Raw genomic sequence first — 24,489 nt, forward strand, 5'->3', positions numbered from 1 at the left:
GTAACACTTTAGGGGCATGTCATGAAGGCAGTAAAAGGACAACTCTTAAGGCATTCTCATGCATTCTAACCTGAGGACATCACAGTTGGCATCCACTAATGATTGTATTTATGCATGAAGAGTCACTGAACTATATATACTTCCTCTGTAATATTCTTATCTAGGCTTCTATTAGTACCATTATTTTTCTCCCTTATGCCTTAGCTACTCCCCTGTGGATAACTGTAATCATACTCAAACTGCAGTCATCACTAGTCTAAAAGCCAGACTGGTGTTAGAAAAAATGTGAATCTCTAGTAGAAATCCAGCTCTAGTGAGTGGAGATGTAATTTGTATCCTTAGCAGTTAAACAAAAATTCTTGTGGAGTTAATATATTAATATTTTATTAGGAATTTTAAAATATGATCATAAAATGTAGTGCTTGATGCAAAGCTTACTTACCCTGGAAACTGATTGAAAAATGATGTTTTTTTTAAACAACATTAAAAATACTTAGCACTACCATACCTTAAAAAGTTTTGCAAAGTATATTTAAAAATAAATTTAAAAGCCAGTCAAAAAAGATCTTTCAAGAAAATAAAACCCTCAAGTATCTAAGAAAATTAGTTTTTGCTCCTCAGAAAATATGAACAATACTAGATGTAATACTTTTCTAAGCCTTGAAATAGCATGCAGTTGAAACATATGATATACCTCTACAAAATGTAGACTGGGTTTCAGCCTAGATTTGTTCCTGGCTATATCTGTATGTGAAAAGTAGGAATTTAGAACAAAAAGTTAGGGATGGACAAGGATAACCTGTGGGCTTCACCAGTACTAATTCCTGATCTCATCTATTATTTTATGAAACATACCAAGAGGATATAGAAGTTGAAGAAAACTGTGGTGTTTCTGCCCTACACTATTTTTTTGATTGGTGTTAAAAAATGAGGATTTTCTAATTCTAAGTCGGACAAAGTCTTGGTACAGAGACCTCACTTCACTTGGCAAGAGGAAGGGTAATTTTAAATGCAGGCCTGTGAACCCTAATTAACTGACTGTTTCATGTTTCATTCATTTTCAAAAAAAAAAAGTTTAGCCTCCTACTTGTCTCTTCTTATAAAGAGAAAGCCACTCTTATAGTCTCATGTGTGAATGTGAGTAGGTCTGCCATTCTCACTTTAAGAAAAAGCCTCTGATATATATATATATAAAATTAGTTTACTCCTCAGAAAATATGAATGATATTAGATATAACACTTTTCTAATCCTTGAAATAGCATGCAGTTGAAACATTTGATCTACCGCTACAAAATGTAGACTGGGTTTCAGCCTAGATTTATACATATATATATACATATATATATACTTTGAAAAATCAGATACAACTTTCTCTTATGGAGAAGAGTTAACACCTCAGTTGAAGACTAGAACTGAGGTCTAATGAATAGCAGCCTTAAAAATAAATGAGTGGGTACATAGAATTCCGAATTCCTCTATTTTTATCTGCCTGCATTTTTTATTTCCTTCACAGGTTAATTGTACACTATTTAAAAGTGCTTCTTGTGCAGCAAAATAACTGTTTTGACATGTATACATATATTGTATTTAACATATACTTTAACATATTTAACATGTATTGGTCTGTCTGCCGTCTGGGGGACAGGGAGGGGGGGAAGGAGGGGAAAAACTGGAACAAAAGGTTTTGCAATTGTCAATGCTGAAAAATTACCCACGCATACAACTTGTAAATAAAAAACTATAATAAAAAAATAAATGAGTGTGAATTAAGAGATGTAGAGAATGACAGAAATGCTATATTTAGTGTCAGATATATGTGTCGTCCCTCAATGCTTTTGCCTTTGTCACACATACTCCCTACATATTTTGACCCTCAACATGTGTGTTAGCTACATCTATTTCCTCCATGGTGCTCACTGCTCCAACATACCATGTGGGATCTGTAACTCCTTCCCAAAATGGTGACTGTATAAAGGAGAGGGCAGGACCCAAGTTTGTGGTAGAAATATAACTTTTGTTGTCATGCTACTTCTTTAAATGTCATTGCTTTATATCAACTGTGTCTTTTGAGTAATAAAAGTAAAAATATTAGTGAGAGACAGGTTAGCTTTTCTGAAAGCCTCAAAAAGTGTTTCATGATGCTACAAAAATAAGACAAATCAGTATGTTGCATTGGTAAGTAGGAGATGGGGAATAATAAAAGTAATCAGAATTAGGAAATAAGTCTTTCCTTGGAGATCTTTAAGGACAGGAATGTTGTTCTGTGTAAAATCCATTCCCATAGTATTCTGGTAGAAATTAGAACAGTATTTGGATTTAATTATTTAGGTCAATCCTTTAGCTAATTTCTTTTAGGAGCAACAAGATTATACACGTAGCTGTGAGATTCTGAATGATTTTTAATTTTATTGGTAATTTTCCAATTTATTATCTTCTAATGGACTCTTATGGAGTTATACAATTTTATGGATTTTACAGATTTAACCAATTCAGTTCAGTTCAACAAATATTTACTAAGGTCCTGTGCACAAAACATGTCATGAGGGAGATAGATAATTATATTGTGTAATTTGTCATCTAGTTTGGATACAACTATGAAATAAGAAAGAAAATGTTAAGACAATCAAAGAGATGAAAGTAAGAGGAAGCATATTAGGGAAGATTTTGTGGAAGAAGGGAAATTGGGAGGTGGTTTTTAATGGAAATGAAGTTCAATGAACTTCAATTGAAGTTCAATAGAACTTCAACATGTGGAATTGGGAGGAGTTGACTATCCCCCTTAAAATCACATTTTTGAGAAAGCTACATATCCAGGCAAATACAATTTCTTTTTTCCTAAATAACAATCAGGAATTGTTAAATTAACAATTACAAAAAATAGTAAATACTTTTCCTTTTAAGAACTCAAAGTGCTCCCTCCCCCCACATTTTGTTGCCTTTATTAAGAAAATTGTCTAGAGAGGCACAGCTGATCATCAGCAAAACCACATCTTAACATTTCTGGAGTCCTCAATTTTTACTTTGTGTTCTATTCACTAGCCTGCCCCAATCTCTTTTATTGTCTTTCTTCTTTATGTGCTCAAATGACCCTTCAGCAATCTGATTTTGAAAAAAAAAAAAAAAGATAAAAGATGGGAAGGCTCTTAAAGCCTTCACAGTAAGATAATGGAATCACTTGGAGAACATTTAGAAAACTAAATTGCCCTTACACGTTCCATTGATTTACTGCTGATTTAGTGTTTGTTGTTTTCAAGACTATTCTACTTGAAAGTTCATGGAAGCCTATTTTTCTTAATGATTGATTCGGTCTTGGGTTCTTAAGCTGCATATGAAAATATGGCTTGTGCATCTACCTTAGATAAATGGGCATGAATTTATTATACCGAATGGATGATAAATAAGGGTTCACCTACCTCATGACAAATATACAGTTCTCTTGCACTGCAGAAGCAGTAGCTGGATGTCGGTTCTAATGTTGTCCTAATTTGCTTTTTAACTATTCCTTGAGTCTGATAGACATCATTAGTGATCGTTTACAGATTTTTAATAGATGCAGTATTTTTGATCATGTTAGAAGTAAAGGAATAAATTAATCTTATTCTCTCATCAAAGGATTTCAGAAAGTTTGTCTAGTCAAGTGTTTAGAAGGAGATAATATATAGACTGGTGTTGTTCACAACCCCCTCTTACTGTTCAGAAGTCTATTTGCAGACTTTAGGTGATTAATGGATATTTAGATTTGGCTATCTATCCGACAGCTCTGCTTGTTGCAATTACTAAACATTAGGAGTCTAGAAAATGGTGTGAATTTATCCATTAAAGTAGGATCAAATAAATATCACTCCTTGGATCTCTGTGGTTTCCAGTTTATCTAACCATCTTGCAGAGACAGTCATGTATAATTAAATAAAGGCCAAATACGTGAGAAACCTCTGAATCATATGTCAGGGCTTCATTTTCTACTCAATTTATTTTCAAAAATGTTGATGGCATTAAAACATGTCATTATGACTTTGGAACACAAGTCTTCCTTTTTGTGCTTAACTACTAATAGACAATCCACTGAGAAACAAAGAAGATGAGGGACCAACCAGCAGAAATTGTAAATAAATTTGAATTTTTAGGGATTTTTTGTTGTCATTTTGTTTTGCCATTGAGTGAAGAAAGGAAGGAGGGAGAGAATTTGGAACTAAAAATAAAATACAACTGAATTAAAATAATTTTTAAAAATCAAAAATCTTTTTTTCTCCTTATCCCTTCCTTCCTTCCTTCCTTTCTATAAGGATTCTTTATTTTTTTGTGTGTGTCATAGATGCCTTTAACATTCTAGCGATGCTTACAATGGATCTCTTTTTAGAACATATTTCTAAATGTATTCTAAAAATTATATAGGATTAAAAATGGGAAAAATGGAAAGAAAAATGTATTTTTCCTACTCCTATTCACTAACCTCCTGGTACCAAAATCTCTGCAGAGTTCTCCTTACAGAGAAACACACACACACACACATATATATATACACACACACTTGAACACATACATATACTCTTTCTATAGGTATGCTACCAGAGGTAGCTATGGCACAGTGGATAGAGCACTGGACCTAGAGTCAGGAAAACTTGAATTCAGATTCAGCCTCAGACACTAATAAGTCTCTAATCCTACAGAATCACTCAACCTCTTTTTACCCCATTTGTTCAACAGTATTTTAAAAGGAAGAGCTGAATAATAAGCATGTATCTCATAGTATTGTTGCAGGGATCAAAATGCCTGGCATATAATAAGTGTTTAATAAATGCTTAGTCCCTTCCTTTCCTTATCATCTTCCTGTCTTGGCCCACCACCACATACCTTTATGTCTAATAGAGATAATTTTCCAGGATAAATTGTCTTTATTTTAAAAGAAAATGAATCAACATTAAATTGGATTCAATTATATCACCCACAGGTCAGAGAGAGGACTCTAATAAATCCATAGAAGAACACTGGTGGGAGAAGAATTGAAAAACATCTATGCCCATGAATACAAGTGTTAGTCTGTGTTTCACTTCCTATAAGCATGTATTTGGGGGCATATCCAGGCAGTGCCTTACCTAGGTATCTTTTCCCTTTACATTTCTTTTTCAAGACCCTTTTAAAAATAGTATAGAAAAAAATGATGGAGCTTTGGTAACGCAGATCCTGGGCTATGGGAGAGGCAATATCTATAAGATGATTTTTAGCCCAGATTGAAAAGACAATATGATCCAGGAACATGGCTACTGCAAAAGTGTTAAAAAGCAAACAGAAATACTTTCCCCATCTTCAGAGGAATTCATTTTAATCTTAATCAAATGTTAATTTTTAGATCAAGTTTTTGTGAGTATATTCCTGGGAAGGTGTGATTATCACACATTAACATTACAATTAATAACAATTTACCAACTAAACTGCAAAAACAATAACAAAAAAAAAACTATGCAAGAGTTACATTCAAGTTATTGCTATATGATAGATAGGACACAGTCTGCAAGAAGACACAAAGATTTTAAGAGCCATGATCTTTGCCCTCATGGAGTTTACATTCTAGCAGATAGCTAACAAATACGATTTTTTTCTCCCTACAAATTTTTTTTAAAGTACAGCAATATTGGAGTGAGTAAAACTCTGCGACTTTCTTTTATGTAGTCTACCTGCATGCTCTACTTCAAAATGTGTATAAAACTTCTTAACAATGAAAACAATGGCTTAACAAGTTTGCTAAGAAGTAAGTCCCTAAACTGGTAGACAACTAAGAGGGAAGGTAAGAGAAAATCAAATAGAAGCAGATACTTATTAAATATCCATTACAAAGTAAAATTTTCCACAATGAAACTTCTCTATAAAACTAAAGAGATGACTAATATTCCACTAAAATAAAAACTAATTAAAATCAATCCTAGGTTTGTTAAGGCAAAAAATATCTGGGCTCTGAACATTTTTGATTCCAAAATCTAGACCATCAGTTTTGTTGTTTCTGATAGTTACACCACAAAAGAACCAAATGCAATCATCATTTTAATGATTTAATTTCTGGGGGGAAAAATCCCTCGTTAATACCTTTTTTAAAATTAAAAAGTGGCTGTGATGCTATAATGATAAGAATTCCTAAGACATAAAATTTTATCCCTCCTATGTCAGAGGACAAAGCTGGTAACTGATAGGTTCAAATCTGGCCTCAGACTCTACCTAGCTGTGTGATCCTGTTTGCCTCTGTTTCTTCCTTCAACTGTAAAATAGGTATAATTACATACATAATGCTACTTCAAAAGGTTGTTGTAAGAATTAAATGAAATTAATATTTGCAAAGTATATTTCAAAAGTATATGGCCTGCCATACAGTGAGTATTTACATAAATCTTTTTTCTCTTCTTTACCCCCATTTTCTGCAACTATCACTATTTTGTAGAAGCTGATTTTTAAAAAAATGTTAATGAAAAATCAAAAGAGAGTCAGGATGCTGAAATCCTATGGTTAACCATTTAATAAAGTCAAAAAGAACTTCAGTGTTAAATTTAAATGCTGATCTTTAAAAAAAAATACTTATAGAAGTCTCCAGGGGCCGGCAGATATAAGATGTTTCTAAAAGTCTAAGGACAGATTTAAGACTTAATAGTTTAAATCTGCCCTAGGATTTTTAGGATGCTCTATATTAGGTGGGCAAGGGTTCCTGTCCTTTCATTTAGAACATTTTCAATTTCCAGTTTGTCCTCACTGGTTATAATTTTAGCAAGTTCATCTTTCCAACTGCTCTTTCTATTGCGTTATATTCAGCATGTGGCCCACACAAAACTATAAGTTACTGTTGCTTGAATTAGCTTCTGTACTGTCTGTGTGTAGAGTATGGTAATAGATCAAAAGGAGTAGTTACAGAATTGTTACTAGCCAGGAAAATCTGGGCTATGCCCTATGGTGCTGAATTTAGAATACAGGGGAGGAAGGAATAGTGAATAAACATTTCATAGCTCCTGCCACAATTCCAGGGGTTGTGCTAAGAACCTTACAAAATACTGTCTTATTAGATCCTCACAATAATCCTGAAATGTAGGCGATATTGTTAATTTCCATTTATAGTTGGGGAAACTGAGATTAAGTGACTTATTTGAGATCTCAAAGCTTGTGTTTGATGATGAATATCAATTCAGTATGCTCCGAATACCTGCAGTCCTTTAGTATTGTAGAAATAAAAGAGTTTAGCATTTAGGTAATATGAACACTTTATTTCAATACTTTCTTCTCACTTTCTAGAACTTTTATGAAAACTGACCATGACTAGGGCGCAAAGTTATTGCAAATAAATGTACAAGAGCAAAATAGTCAGCCATAATGCAATAAAAACAATAATTGGTAAATTATGTTCAGAAAAAGAGATACAGGGCAGTTTTAGGAGAGAGGACACTCGGTCTTTAAATAACAAATAGAGGTGATTATATTTTATACTAGAGGCAAGATTGAATAAGAGAGCAATTGGGTAGGAGGGAAAATGGAGTAGTCAAACCTATGCTTAATCACTTTGGTAGCTATGTGGAAGATTGAATGAAATGGGGAGAGACTTGAGGCAAGGAAAGCAATTAGAAGGAAACTAATAGTGCAGGGGAGACATGATGAGGTCCTGAACTGAACAGATAGTAGCGTTGTGAGTTATCAAGAAGAATGTACATGAGAAATGTTGTAGAGATTAATTTGGCAGTCGATGGTGCTAATATGGTAGTTACATGCTTATTCCACTAAGATGAAATATAAAAGGTGTTTAATATCTTAAAATATTTTGAAACAAATCTCATTATTAAATTTAGTCAGTCTGCTTATTCAACTGAACTGAAATATAGAAGATGTTTACTATTTTTAAATATCTTGTAATTCTATTCCATTATTAAATGTAGTCAATCATACTATAGAATCATACTGTCATTTCCAAGGCATGATAAATTATTTTAAATGTCCAAAATATCATATATGAATAAAAGAGGCCTAATTCTATTTTCCTAGAAAATAATTATAAAATGCACCCAGACAAAACCCTCACATTTCAACACAAATTCATAAAACCTAGATATGTTATCAAATACATAATTAGATACTATCTGGACTTTCTTTTTAGTCACATGAAACAAATAATGAATTTTGGAAATTAAGTATTTATTGTATGTGAAAAATGTGAAAGGCCCGGGACTTCATAGGCAAATTACATAATATTGTTTCAACCTTAGAGATTTATAAAGAAGATTGGGCTTGCTTCTAAATCAATTATCATTCACTTTCCCTCTTGGTTAATAAAACTTTTTATCTGGCAAAGTCCCAGATAAATATGCATATTCTGTCCTTACATTTTAGAACACAATACTGTCAAGTTACCTGAAATGTTTAGTTATTCCTCACAATTCCACAAAGCTGGAAATCTTGGCCTTAGAGAAAACTTGGATGAAAGTAAGGGAATAATGAGGGAGTCTGGAAATCCCAGCACTCAAAATCAGCACCAGCAAGGATTATAGTGCGTTAATCTCTGTTTCTGAGCTTCTCAAACTAAGAAATTTACCTTTAGGAAATAGTCTAAGCATTTTTACTCTCACCATAATAAATTTCTTGCATTTCTTTGTTAAGTTTAGTCTAGTTTATATCAATGATGACTTCTTGATATGTCCCTTTCTCTTCACTCACGTGGCTACCACCATGGTTCAGGTCTTCATCTCAGTAAAACCATAATGGTCTCTTAACTGTTCTACCCATTTTGAACATTTACTTAACCAACCATTCCCAATGAAGCTGACAAAACAATTTTATAAAGGCACATGTCTAACTGCCACTTTCTCATTCAAAAATTCAGAATGACTTCTAATTGCCTCTAGGGTATTACTATTCAGCCTGGTAGTTAAAACTCTCCACCGTCTGCCTCCAATTTACCTTCTAGCTTTCTATATATTTTAAGGTCTTTTTTTTTTTTTTGTTATTTTGAACTTGAAAAACAGCAACAAACATAAACATGTCTATATACAAAGAAAAGTAAAGAAATTCTATGTAGAGAAGCATGAATCTCTATTACTTTTGGCTTGGTTTTTTTTTTTTTAATTATATGCTAAATAAAACATATTCTTTCCAAAGTTGTCCTGCTTCTCCATGTCTCCTTCTGAATTTCCTTCTGTTCTCGCCTTTGAATTTTAAAAAATGCTTCATTGATGTTCTTTTCTTTCTTTTTTTTGGCATCACTATCACTACCTTCCAAAAATAAAAATTATAAAAATTCCTTTTAACAAATAAGCATATTAAGGCAAAATCGACCCACAGACTTTTTGTTTTCAAAAATATTCACAGCCTATGTCCATTTTTCTACTGTCAAAAGATAGGAGGATTCATAACTCCTCCTCTGTCATTGTGGGTCACCATATGGTTAAGAAGTCTAAAATCTTTTTAACTAGCTAAATGCAAAAAAAATGATAGTTTTCATCATTCATCTTTGCAAAACCTTGTGTTCCAAATTTCTTGCCATCTTTCCCCAGAAAGCAATCCACTATAGGTTAAACATGTTAAGCATATCTTAATATGCATCATGCTCTGTGACAAAAATCAGATCAAAAGGAAAAAAATACAATAAAAAAGCAAACAAACAACAACAACAAAGGTGAAAATACTATTCTTTGATCCACATTCATTCTCCATAGATATTTCTCTAGATGCAGATGGCTCTTTCCATCACAAGTCTATTGGAACTCCCTTAAATCACCTTACTTGAAAAGGGCCAACTTCATCACAGCTGATCATCACATAATCTTGTTGCTGTGTACCAAAATCTTTGATAATTTACAATACTGTAGTTATTTCACTAACTAAGCTGGGAGAAATAGTATTATCAGTGGGATCTACCTAAGAATGGCTCTGACTTCTAGCTCCTGGACTGGGTATCTTCCATTCGTCCAAGAAGAAATTATAAACTGCAATTATATGATAAATAAAGCACGTGAATTGGTTTAAGCAAGCCTGATCTTGGTCCTTAAGTACCTGGCTTTCTCTTCTCATTTGTTTATTTTCACAAGCAAGCTTGTGCATTTAAAAGTTCTGGAGAGCTCAGGTTTCTCAATTGATGCTGACCAATAGCAAGCAGAGTTTCTGCACTGAAGAAGATCACAAGCAAGAAGATGAGCTATGGTTTGGTTTGACAGAAAATATGAACTTGGAGGGAATTGTTTGGATAGTGCAGAATCGAGGTGAAATATTAAATGCCAGTCTTATAAACTGCTTCATGTTTTGATAGTTTTCTATATTAAATTTCTATGAGAAAATAACAGTAATTAGAAGTTACTCTATCCTGTCTGTTTTGAGAATTTGTTAATGTTTCCTCATGAGTCTCTTGTATTCAGCATTTCTTTGGCGTGGAAGAAATAATTATCTATTTTAAAATTTACATTTAGTACCTTTCTATTGCCCATTCTTGATTTTGGGATGACCTTAGATATGAGTCAAACCCAACTGTTAAGTGATGAGTCATTTTTCTTAAGACCATGAGTTTTCCACTTGCATTGGTAGGAGTTGCTACATTGGGAATTCTCTACACATATGGATTCTAAGTTCCCTCTCTGAAAAATTGCTCATGAGCCTTTGGTAAGAATTGGTGTGATGGATACAGTTTCCATTTATCTTAATGTTTGATGAAGGGGCATGTTAAATAATTGATAGGATGGGAACTCATTCCTAAAAGGTTATAGAGAATATTAAGATGAAGAAGGGGCCTTAGAGATTATTTTGTGAGAGGCAAAATTGCTTTGGACTTGGATTTATAAAAATATGACCTCCAATCCTGCCTTCAACATTGACAACCGGTCACTTAATTTTTTGAGTTTCAATCTTCTCAAGTGTAAAAATAGGAATCATAATAGCAGCAGTACCTAGCTTTTAAAGTGTGGCTCCTGTATTAAAAAAAACACTTTGTAAATCCTTAAAATGCTATATAAATGTGTTGTTATTTTTTCATTTTACAGATGAAAAGTTAAAAGGACTAGACAGATTAATAACTTGTCCAAAGTCACAGAGCTAAGTGGTTTATGGTAATTTAAGCATTGTTATTATCTTGTAATAAGGAAGGTCATTTAGCAAGCCCTAGCTTTGTTAGGATTTGACCCTAGCATAGTCAAAGACCTTACTATAAGAAAAGAAACACAGAACATCTCACTTGATAGTCTATGTCTATATGATTTTAAATACAGCTAATTTTTAACAGAATTAGAAAGACATTAATTATGTAGGCAAAGTTTAAAACTAATAGATTATTAATTATCATCATTACATACATACAATGTAATTATATTATTGCAATTCAATTACATAATTATAGTTAATAATAGATAATTGGCTAATAATCCATTTTTAGATAGTAAACTCTGTAAGGGCAAAGCTTATGTCTTATTTCATGCTTATATTCTTCACATCACCTGATGTTTGAGTTTTATTTGTTTTTTTCTAAACTAAACTAAACTAAAACCTTCAAAAAGAAAGAAGTTCTAAGAAAAGAATTGTATTCTTGGTGCTTAGATCCAAAATTTAAAAATCCAATCTTTTGTCACAAGTATGCCAAATTCATCTTACTCATTTCAATCCTATAATCACCATGAACCTACTTATTATCACTTTTAAAACTGCCTGTCTTCTCTACTTACTAGCCCAGTCATTTCTGAATATAATTATAGCATACATCCTAAAGAGAAAAGGCTTTATTTTTAATCTATAAAAATGAACCAAAATGGTACCACCTAGATCCTTCTCCCTTTCCACCCTGTATTTCCCCATCCATCTAATCTCCTATTGAGATTTACATTGTTGCTGCACACACTATAATTATGCAGTAACCTATTGTAAAACATTCCGTAGTAGGAGAATACATGTTACAATGATGTTCATATTCAAAAATGGCTTGGAGTAGATTCATTAGCCCTCTTTGAGATAGATGCTGTGCTGCAGTTAGTATTTATAATTAATAGAGTGCTGAAAGAGTGCCCTTGCTTCCCAGGGCATTAATCCTGAAAATGTTAGAGGGAGAAGGCAGCCTTAGGGATCACGCTTCAGAAAGGGTCGAGTTAACCTCTATTGCATTTATTAGTTTATTACTGATGGGATTTGTCAAAGGCTGAATGGGAAACAGGTAGTGAAGCTAGATCTAGTCTTTCCATGTCTGCTGGCCCAGTCTTTCTTGCTTGAGTTGGGGTTTTTGCTTAACCATCTGACAACAACTGAAAATGAATTCAAATTCAAAAAAAGAAATTTAGAATTGGTTTCAAAGCAATGCAATTAGGCTATGTAAGCTGATAAGCACAGTGAAAATAATTCTGATGAGGGCTGACTGGTGGACCCCTTTTTATTTGAGATATTTTGTAGATAATGTTATTTGCTATTTTATATATAAGCAAATGGAAGGGCATAACCTTGACACATCTCTTAACTTCAGGGCCTTGGTTTTCTCAACTACAAAATGAAGGGGTTAGATAGGAGAATCTCTAAATGTCTTTCCAGTACTAACATTTTCAGCTTCATGACTTTTAAAAAAATCAGATAATAATTTTATTGATATAAAGAACTTCCACTGAAAAAACTCTATACACATGTAATCTGACACCTGCTCCAAAATTTATAATCTTAAAAGAATTTTTTGAAACCCTATAAGGTTTAAGTAAATTTACCAGGATTACACAGCCAGTCTAGTCTCTCTCTGAGACAGGACTTGAAACAAAGTGGACTTTCTATCCATCATGCATGCTATACCCACATACCCACATATACCTATGTATATATACACACATATATACACATTTACATATAGATGTGGTTTATATTTTGTACATGTTTGTGTGTACATACACACATATATAAATGTGTATGTATATATACATATACAAGTACACATACATAGATTGACATTATTGACAGAGATATCTCTTGTTTTTACATCATCTTCACTTCCAAATATTTGCCTTTTTCTCTACTACCCAGTAAGCCACTCATGAAGCACAATCTATAAAAGAAAATAATTTGACAAGCCTAAAAATCATCCTGATAGTGTATGATTATTTCCTTACCTTTCAAGAAAAGGGAGGTAACATTTTAATGCTATTTTCACTATTGTTTTACTAAGATACAGAAGATATGATGTTACCCTTTGTACAAAATCCCAAGGCATCCATTACACACTATATATTTTTGTTACTTTGACTCTAGGAAGCTATGTTTTTTTCCCTTTTTTAAGTTCCAGAGAATAATAATTAAAATGATCAAAAGGATGCAGACTTCATATAAGGACAAATTAAAATATATCAGTGTTACTTTGGAAAAAAGCTTAAACACATATAGTTAAAATTTTTAAAATATGAACAAATACAGATAAAAAAAGTATACAAATTTACTATCCAAATGCTAGGAATGAGTAGGGTGATCCTACTGACCTTACAGGAGATATTTTAAAATATGATAAAATTAAATATTACTTTATAAATCTAGTAATAAAGACATAGAGCATGTTATGGCCAAAATGTTTTTTGTTGTTGTTTTGACTAATAATGTCTAAAGTTCCTTTGAGTTCTTTAAAAGTACTGTGTTACTATGAACTTATTTAAATGCATCATCAAATGCTTTTTCCTAAGAAATGTTTTTTGCAAATCTATTAAGAATTGATGAAATCTCAGAACCTAAATCATTCATTACATTTAAAATTAGAATGACTTAGAATCTCTGGACTCAACATGAAGTTATTTGATGAAATTCTTTCATATTATGCCCATGTAATTCCTATTAACTCAAAGGCTGTAAAGAATACAAGATGAGGTAGTGAAAAATTTCTTTACATACCCATTATCAATAATAAGAAAAACCAAATGGCAAAATTATATGAGGGAAAATAAAGATGTGCAAGAAGAAAAAGAATATCCCTGAAAACCAAATAACCTATATCACACAATTTTGAAATTTGAATTACTGTTCCATGTACCACATGAGTCACAACTCTGGATGGATAAATTAAGACTGGATTGTTGTTGTTGTTCATCCTTCATTTTCAGAGGATCAGTCTCATCATCAGAGGTGATGTCTTGACTTGTGAATGACTGGGATTTAAGTGAGACAGAATTGTGCAAAGTCATCATCCTCCTTCTCTGCTACTGAGTCATAGAAATCCAATTGCAAGACAAAAGTCAGGATGACTGATGAATGGCCCTGAATGCAGTGGATGACCTTGATGTCTGTGAGACCTGACCAAGCCCTGAGCATTGCACAGTTCCTGTTTCAGCTACCTTCATGGCCATGGGAAAAAATTGTACTCATCTGCCCATTCTGCTGGGGGAAGTCTCACACGCTCTCCCTAAGTCACTGACAGATTTGAAGCCTTTTTCAGTTACCCTCAATCTGGTTTAACCTGCTGAAAGGGTTTTACTGGTGTGGCTCCTGAGCATGCTACAGCTTCTTGGAGTCACAATGGAAAGTCAGGTGAAGATGGACATCAAAGGTGGGTGAGCAGCCCTGAAAAAGATTCAGCAGCCCAAATGCCAGAGCTACTAATCCTCCCTAAACATCTCATATGTCCCTAAGATTAGAGTAAGGAGTTTGAAAATGAACTGGCTTGCAGGTTTCATTAATAAGTAACCGAAAACAATTCAAACACCTCACTGTAGTACAATCTGGCTTCATCTTACATATATAATAATATTGCCTGAAAACCTCTTGTCCAGTTGGGAATCTCAGGACCTTCCTCCAACATGACATCCAGTCATCTCAACTTCATTCAATAATATAAGTTCTCACATTAGGTGTCAAGTAGGGAAGTAAGCAGAGTGAATATAGACATTAACCTGGGAGATGAGTTCATGGGGACAATAAACCAACAGGTATAGCTGTGTAGCCTTTTGTATTCTGTTTAGCACCTATAATGCTATTCCATTCTATAAGTTGAACCATGGTGTTTTCGGTATTTATATCTCTTTCTGTATTTGAGAGGAACTCTTATGTAGTATATAAGACTGGGGTGAGATCAAGTCTTTTGGAAATCCTATCTCAGATACTTATTGGGGATATAGAAGTCAAAGTGGCTAGAGTGCTTGGAATCAGAAAGAAATGAAATACAATTTTACTTCAGATACTTAATGGCTGTATAAACCTGGGAAAGTTATTCCATTTATGTGTGCCTCAGTTTTCTCATATGTGAAATGGAGATTATAATAATCCCAAACTCTCATATTTGTAAAGCTCAAATGAGAAAATTGTAAAGTGCCTATTTACACAGTACTATAAAAATTACTTATTATTAATAGCATTAATATTATTAATAATTGGGGTTCGAACCTCCAAGTTTCTTTCCATGATTCTGATCTTGATTCCTTTTTACTGTGCTTTTACAACTGTATATATTTTAATTCCAGCATCATAAGTGAAATTATTTTCTAACATACATTTTTATGTCTTTTGTCTTTACATCAATCATTTCATGTTCTTAGGGGGTTCTTAGAACCCAAGTCACTGCAATTTTCTTTGGGCTCCCCTCCCTAAAAAAAGCAAGAGTCACTAATACAATGATTATAACACTGCCTTTGTGATCTCCTATGTTTCTTCCCTGACAGTAAATTTTTGTTCAATAGTCTATAAGTTAATAGTGTATAGCCCTAGACATTTCCCAATTCTAACAAACCCAGCTACATGAACTCAGTGGAAAGCATTTATAGGCATTTTCTCTCACAAAGTTATTCCACAAATATTTGTTAATTTTTTTTAATGTTATATTATTTAGTCCCTTTTAAGAAAAAAATTATATCTGCTATTCTGTCTATTCTACAGAAACAAATAAAAAGAGATCACAAAATCAAAATCCTACATTCAATATAATAACTTAATACAATTTTTTAAAAATGGCTATGCTCTGAGAATTTATTGTACTTACCTGTATAAGACCAATCAATCTCTTCCACCAGTTTTCGTTGTCGGTAGTATCCATAAGCCCAATCTATAAACAAGAAAAATATATAAATACTGAAGAACTTATTATATATACCATGTGGGTCACAACTCTATGTGATAGAAAACACCATAACAGTCAGGTCCCTATTTACCAAAAAACAAAAACACACACACACACACACACACACACACACACACACACACACACAAAACCTCCTGATTTACAAATCATCCTTCTTCCCTACCACTATACTCCCAACCACTACTAGTGCTACCAGAGATTTTTATCTTTCCAATACATGGGATATTTTCTGAGAATAACTGAAATCTCTAAAGCAAGCAAAAACTCTTAACTTTTTTCTGATAAGTATCTCCTTCAGCAGTCAGATGAGACCTACAGATCTACAATTATTCAGAATAATGAGACTCTCTTTGCCTTTTCTTTCCTTCCTTTTCCTTTCCATTAATAGGTTAAAGCATCAAATTCTGGAAAAATAGTGGGATGGGAATCAGGAGATCTGGAATCTGGCTTTGATTCTACCACTAATTAATTGTGTGATTTTGTACATGTCATTTAATTTCTCTGAGTTAATTTCTTTATCTGTAAAATAAAAGGAGATTAGATTAGATGAAATCTAAATGAAAGCTTCGTGGAGTTCTAAAATTAAATGACTATGATTATGTGAAATTCATCTTTGGCATATTTGTACATCCTTATAAACATAAGGATATACAAAACCAAAAAATAATTCTGAGAAATAATTATTCTCTTAATATGCATCATTTTACACAACAGCTAGAAAAACAGTCCTAAAACCAATTGATAAATATATATTAAGAGACTGTTATGTGCCAGGTAATGAACTAAGTACTAGGGATACAAAAAAGAGGCAAAAGAAGTCTCTGCCCTTAAGAAGTGCACAGTCTAATGGGGCACAAAGACCTTGGTCTGAAGGAACTAATAATTTAATTAGGGAAGAAGGGGGGGAAACTGTAGAGGGCTGGAACTCTGGAGAAGTATACTTGAAACAAGGTGTTAACTCAGTGGAATTGATGAGATGATGGTTCTCTAGTTCACATATATACTTAGTACTTAGTATGGTGATATAATAGTTTTCTAGTTCATACATACATAGTATGCTGTAATGATGTAATTGTAATAGCACATGTAAGGGCTAAAAAGGACTGGAAGAGGGAAATTCCATTTTTGGCCCTCCTCCTGGTGGCTCTCCTGCCTCCTGTACTCCTGCACTAAGATCAAAGCTAGTCCCAAGGTCCTCCAGAAAGCTAGCCCAAACATTACAGGAAACAGCATATAAACGATGATGATATAAGGAATAAAGTGATAAATATAAAGGAAAACTCCAGAAGTAATAAGAAGTTTGAGTACAGGGTGATCACTTTTATCTGTGTATATGTCTAGGTATATATCAAGGGCAAGGTGGCAGGGATTGAGGTGATCAAAATCTTATGGCTACAGGCAGAAATGAAAAAAAACAATACATTAAAATACACAGAAGAAAGCAAACAGAAGTTCAGAAGGGAATAGAAACTGGACAGATTTATTACTCCCATATTAAATTTAATGTACTCATTAAAATACAAACTAATAATAGTTCACAGCTTTACAAACAATTCTTTTTCTATATCAAAAGGTTTATATTTTTTGATGATTGTGATGAGTATTAAATAAGTAATAGAAAATAATTTTTAAAAAAAGGAAAAAGCGAAGTTTTATGGAGAAGGTAGCTGAATTTGACCCAAGAGTATAATAAGGACTTCATCAAGCAAAGATGGGGAATGGGAAAAGGCAGAAAAAAGATATCCATGTCAGTCAGGGAGAGATGTGTGTAGGATGAAAAGGAAGGGCAGAAAGTATAATGTAATGTTAATGCAATATAGTATTTTTGAAGGTGATAAGGATGACATAGGTCTGAACAGTTAAAACTGCATATTATTTGAGGAATGGCTTGAATACCCTGGTATTATGGTTTAAACTTCATCCAGAAACTAATACAATCAATAAAGAGTTTTGTAGAGTAGAGTTTCACATATATACTGTGCACTACTAGGGCAGCAATGTAGAGGTGGGTAGAAAGGGGACTAGAGAGGGCTAAACTGGAAGCAGAAGGAGCAATTAAAAGATGTTAATGGAGAGAGGATGTGAGGACAAAGATGGTCACTGTAGTGGGAGTGGAGGGAGGAACCTAAGTGGAAGATATTGCAGGAATAGAAATAACAAGTCTGGGCAATTAATTAATGAGGTTAAGACAGAAGCAAGGATCAAATATGATTTTAAGGTTAAAATTTGATTGATTGGTGGACTGTTGGTGAAAAAGAGAAGTTATTTTTTCAGAAGGGATAAAGGCAGATGGGGAGTAGAGGAAGAGAGAGAAAGAGATGTCTAGTGAAATTTTAACATGCTAAATTTGAAATTAGTGGAATTAAAAGAGATTAGAGAGATCAAGAAAGTTGTTAGAGCACTGAAAAGAGGCTGAGGACATTGACATAAATTTTGGAATCATCTTCATGTAAGTAATTTTTAAGACAATAAATGATGAGCTCACTCAGAGAAAGCACATAAAGAAAAAAGAGCATGAAAAGAGAGAACAAAAGAAACAACCATGGGAAACACTTACTTAAAAGACCCAGGAGAAAGAAGAAAACCAGAGAAAACGAATGAGAAGGGGGAATCAGGGAAATTTAGGAGAACCACAGGAATACAGTATCATTGAAGAAACAGGGTAAGAAGGTATCAAGAAGGAAATAGTTCCCAGTGTCATATGCCACAGAGATTAAGGAAATTGAGGCCAGAAAAAAAAGAGCATTGGCCAAGAAATGTTCTCAAGGAATAAGTACTTGTTTGAAGCAGAAATACATTATCCATATTCATTTGAAAACTTCTTCAGACTTCCTAAAATGAAAATCAAAGTAACTCCAAAATGTTATTTTACACAGAGAATTAAAATGATAAAGTCCAATATTGGCAGGGATGTGGCAATATAGGTACTATTCCACTGCAAACTGAGATACAAACTGATAGAATATTTTGTAAAGCCAACTGGAATTCTGAAGTTACAGTTATAAAAGATTTTAGATGTTTTGACCCAATGGTTCTACATCTAGGATTATATCTTAAGGGCATTATTTAAAGACATACCTGTACAAAATATTCATAGAAATTTTATTTGTAATAACAAAAAGCTGGAAATAGTTCATTGTTGAAACAATGATATCTGAATATAAATGGAATATTACTGCACCACAAGTATGAAGAAGTGAAAAAAATAGGCAAAGATTAATATGAAGTGATGAATGAAAAAAGCAGAATCAAAGAAAAAGATAGACTGCCTACTAGATGAATAAAAAAAGACAATAATAACATTTGGGGGGTGGGGGTGGAGGTGATTTTATTGGCATAGAGAATTCTCCAAGAAAATGCATTCTAAGAATACAGATCAGCAACCAACAACTGTTCTGAAATTTATGGTCTTAGAGAGTTTATTGTTTGGGGCACTGAGTTTAAGTGATTTGCCCTGAATCACACAGTTGGTGATTGTCAGGGAGTGGAATGAAAACTCAGGTCTTCCTGATTCTGAAGCCAGTCCTTTTTCACTAGAATACGTTGCCTCTTTCATAACAATAATAACAATAATTCCCCCCTCCCAAAAAAAACACAGTAGAGAAAACAAATAAGACATTTTTGTATTATTTTGTTAAAGTTAACATACATTAAAAACCCAACTTAATAATAGAGTTTACTATTTTATGTAAATATTTTTCTACTTTTGTTTGTGCATTTAAGAGTTTTAGTTTTATTGATGGCAAGTTTGGAAATGGGATAGATGATGATGATGAAGAAAAAGAAGAAGAATGACTTTGAGGACTATAAAAACAACCTGTATATTTTAATTTGATTCTTAGAACAATCATTAAGTAAGCTCTATTATTATTCCCCATTTTCAGATGAAAGGACTGAAACAGGTTAAGCAATTTGCCTAGTATTATACAGCTATCTCATACAAAATTTGAACTCATGGGTGCAGCTGGGTGGCACAGTGGATAGAGCACCAGCCCTGAATTCAGAAGCATCTGAGTTCAAATCTGGTCTCAGACACTTAATATTTCCTAGCTGTGTGACCCTGGACAAGTCACTTAACCTTAGTTGCCTCAGGAAAAAAAAATTGAACACATGCCTTCATGATTCCAAGTCTTCTACTCTATTCTATATAGAATATAAGCTAGACATGTGATTTCACTGATTGAAAGATATTCCTTGGAAAGAAAACTCACTCTATCCATGCTATCTGCCAAGTTCCTTAATAAATTAAAGTCTTAGACAGTTACTTAGATCACTGTGAAATTAAGTGAATTGCCCAGGGCCAGATAGTCAGTACCTGTCCAGAGGGATTTGAACCCATCTCCATCCTTCATTCTTTGCTGCCTCACAAGTTTAGAATAATTTCAGAAAATTTGAAAATGTCTGTGTGAAGATCAGGTTCTTCATCTCTAAAATAAAGGGGTTACAAAGACTCCAGCTTCTGGGATAAGAATTCACTATTTGACAAAAATTGCTGGGAAAATTGGGAAATAGTACAGCAGAAACTAGGCATTGACCAACACCTAACACTCTATACCAAGATAAGGTCAAAATGGGATCGTGATTTAGACATACAGGGTCATACTATAAGAAAATTAGGAGAACAAGGTGTAGTCTACCTCTCAGATATATGGAGAAGGAAGGAATTTATGTCCAAAGAAGAACTAGCATACAGTATGAAATGCAAAATAGATATTTTTGATTATATTAAATTTACAAGGTTTTGTACAAACAAAAACAATGCAGATAAGATTAGAAGGAATGCAGAAAACTGGGGGGAAATTACATTCAAAGATTCTGATAAAGGTTTTATTTCTAAAACAAATCAAGACGTGACTCAAATGTATAAGAATACAAGCCATTATGCAATTGATAAATGGTCAAAGGATATGAAAAGACAATTTTTAGACGAAGGAATTAAAACCATTTCTAGTCATGTGAAAAAAGGTTCTAAATCACTATTGATCAGAGAAATACAAATTAATACAACTCTGAGATACTGCATCTCTCAGATTGGCTAATATGACAGGAAAAGATAATGATAAATTGTTGGAATCCTTACTAACTGCTAAGTAATTAGAGTTGATCTAATCTTACAAGAAGTTGTTTTGGCCAGAACCTGAAACAAGGTACTAAGTAGAACTAATCAAGACAAGGCTTGTGTTCCCACCTTTACTCATTGGACTCCACAAGTATGCTAGCTTCACAAAGTACACTTTCTAACTTCAAGAGAGTTCACACCTCCCTTAAAGTCATTGGGCCAGAGAGCACTATGGGAGAAAACCCATAATCCCATTCTCTCAGAAGAGGCAGATAAAAAGCCAGCGATGAAGGATCTAATACATTTTTTCCTCTTGGCTGGCTGATCGCGCTAGACTCGAGAGAAACGACTCTGCTGCAGAGAACACTTTTGGGATTTCAGTGGAGCTACACCAGAAGCCCTCTCTCCGCGGCAAGTTGGTGCTGGGCTCCCCAGAAGGAGATAAGAGAGATCTTCCATCTCTATTGGAGGCAGAAGAAGGCAGAGGCAGAGGCTGAAGGACAGAACCTTTGGATTTGGAGACATCCGAAGGGCTCTAAGCCTCTAAACCGGCTGTGCTCTGAGAAGAACAAACTCCAACATTTGAACTCTTAACATTTGGATCCCTTACCTCCAGGCACAGTAGGCTTGACCATTTCACCTTCTTGTATGTACAAAACAGTGTCCATCCACACACTGATGTGGGAAACTGGGGAATGTGTAGATAATATCCCAGTCACTAATACAGGTAGTCAATGTGTGACTTATCACCCAGGAGACGTAGTAGCATCAGGGTTACTCATACAGAATCCTAATAAGCAGCCTCGTGATAGTCACCCAGGTTCTGACTCCAGACCACAAAAACCAGAAATATACTGGACAGCAGCAGTAACGGCTGACCGACCTATGCTCACTATCTATATAAATGGCCTACCATTGGAAGGATTGGTAGACACAGGTGCGGATCGTACAGTTATTAGAGGTGCCAGTTGGCCCAGTCACTGGCCAAAGATTAAAGCAGATACCTATATGTCTGGAGTAGGAGGATCAATAGCAGCTGAAGTTAGTGCTGCCCCTATGAGATGGACTTTTGAAGGCAAAACAGGAGTTTTTACTCCTTTTATAGTTGAAAAAATCCCCATCAATCTGTGGGGAAGAGACGTTTTACAACAATTGGGGTTAAAAATGAGTACTTCGGTTTTTTAAGCAGGGCTGCTGTTGAAGGCCTGCCAACACTTTCACCTATTCCTATCCAATGGAAAACTGATACACCAGTGTGGATAGAACAGTGGCCCTTAAGTAGCGATAAAATTCAGGCCTTATTAGATATAGTACAGGAGCAGCTTGAACAAGGGCATTTACAACCTTCTCTAAGTCCTTGGAATTCACCAGTGTTTGTTGTAAAAAAGAAATCAGGAAAATGGAGGATGCTCACTGATTTAAGAAAAGTGAACGAACAGATGGAAACTATGGGAACTCTTCAGCCTGGACTTCCATCTCCTACTCAGCTTCCTAGAGAATGGCCTCTTTGGGTTATAGACATCAAGGATTGTTTCTATTCCATTCCTCTGGATAAGGAGGATATGAAACCAGATAGGCAAACTGCTTGGGGGAGAGGATTTGCTTGCATCTCTACAGGTGGAGAAGGAATCAGATGGGTGCCTACGAGCCGCATTCGCCTTGTCCATCGCAGAAAGATGGAGCAGACCCTTGAAACAAAGGAGAAGACCCAAGAAATATCGGGTGGTTCTGTTGCTGATTGTGCTCATAAGAATTATTAGATTCCTGGCACATGAACTAATGGACAATGGAATCCTATTGGACTGTTTCTAGGACTTATGGACATGTGTAAATTTTCAGATTGATTCTTGTTATTTGTTACATTACTACTAGCCTGTGTTATATTGCTATGTGCTCATGTAAATTATGTATAATGCCTCCCATATTGATGGATTTATGTATACCATGTATATCTGTTACAAAGTTCTGGCCCATATTGATGGATTTATGTGTACCCCCTCAGAAACCCCCTATGTTTTAAAACAAAAGAAAGGGGGAGATGTTGGAATCCTTACTAACTGCTAAGTAATTAGAGTTGATCTAATCTTACAAGAAGTTGTTTTGGCCAGAACCTGAAACAAGGTACTAAGTAGAACTAATCAAGACAAGGCTTGTGTTCCCACCTTTACTCATTGGACTCCACAAGTATGCTAGCTTCACAAAGTACACTTTCTAACTTCAAGAGAGTTCACACCTCCCTTAAAGTCATTGGGCCAGAGAGCACTATGGGAGAAAACCCATAATCCCATTCTCTCAGAAGAGGCAGATAAAAAGCCAGCGATGAAGGATCTAATACATTTTTTCCTCTTGGCTGGCTGATCGCGCTAGACTCGAGAGAAACGACTCTGCTGCAGAGAACACTTTTGGGATTTCAGTGGAGCTACACCAGAAGCCCTCTCTCCGCGGCAAGTTGGTGCTGGGCTCCCCAGAAGGAGATAAGAGAGATCTTCCATCTCTATTGGAGGCAGAAGAAGGCAGAGGCAGAGGCTGAAGGACAGAACCTTTGGATTTGGAGACATCCGAAGGGCTCTAAGCCTCTAAACCGGCTGTGCTCTGAGAAGAACAAACTCCAACATTTGAACTCTTAACAATAAATATTGGAAGGAATGTTGGGAAAACCGGGACAACAGTCAGAGAGCTATGGGAACTGAAATTACTATTATTATAGAATGCCCTCTATGAATTTGGTATTGAAGTTCAGGAGAACCTACATGATAGCCTGAGAGGAGTAGAAGGCTCTGGGGAAGACTGATTGATTGGTTTCAGGACTGAGGGACATAAAGAACACATGAACATGTCTGAAGTGTGAGGGAAAAAACAGTAGAGAAGAGAAAAATCCCATCAAAGATGGGATATTTGTCTAAACAAGCTAACATTTTTTTTTAACCAAGAAAAAGGAATAAATTTTCCTGTTACTAAAGGGAGATAAAAAGAGGATGCTAGATTAAAAATGTTGAGGTGATTAGAGGAATAAAGAGGGAATTTGAGAACATTTATGTTCCCTGATGAGAATGAAGGAATGGTAGCTATGGAAATGTGAAAAGTCAGTAAGAGATAAATACAAACATTGTTTCCCAATTTATTTTGTCAGGGTAGATATTTTATAAAGCTATCCCTAGCAATGAAACCCAGTGGCCTCCATGGTTAAAATGGTTTTCCTTGTTTTGCACAGGAAGTTCATCAAAGATAACAGAGCACTTCGATTGACTTGACTATAGACATAAACACACACGAATGTGTATGTTATATATGTGTATGTGTGTGTGTGTGTGTGTGTGTGTGTGTGTGTATTTCCCCCTTTTAATTTTTAACTGGTCACCTTGTAGACGAAGGAATTAAAACCATTTCAAGTCATGGTTGAAAATAACTTCA

General features: G+C 34.4%; 1 protein-coding gene across 4 annotated transcripts in view; it reads right to left on the bottom strand.

Annotated features, from left to right (window-relative positions):
• PTPRZ1 (protein tyrosine phosphatase receptor type Z1) overlaps nucleotides 1–24,489 on the bottom strand; it is a 246,362-nt gene that overhangs the window by 170,696 nt on the left and 51,177 nt on the right. For all 4 annotated transcript variants that reach the window (XM_051963556.1, XM_051963555.1, XM_051963557.1 and 1 more), the window contains exon 2: nucleotides 15,921–15,983. In XM_051963556.1, coding sequence (XP_051819516.1) covers nucleotides 15,921–15,983 — 63 coding nt within the window. The remainder of the gene's footprint in view (nucleotides 1–15,920; nucleotides 15,984–24,489) is intronic.

Source organism: Antechinus flavipes, chromosome 5 (genome assembly GCF_016432865.1).
Source record: "Antechinus flavipes isolate AdamAnt ecotype Samford, QLD, Australia chromosome 5, AdamAnt_v2, whole genome shotgun sequence".
Taxonomy (NCBI): Eukaryota; Metazoa; Chordata; class Mammalia; order Dasyuromorphia; family Dasyuridae; genus Antechinus; species Antechinus flavipes.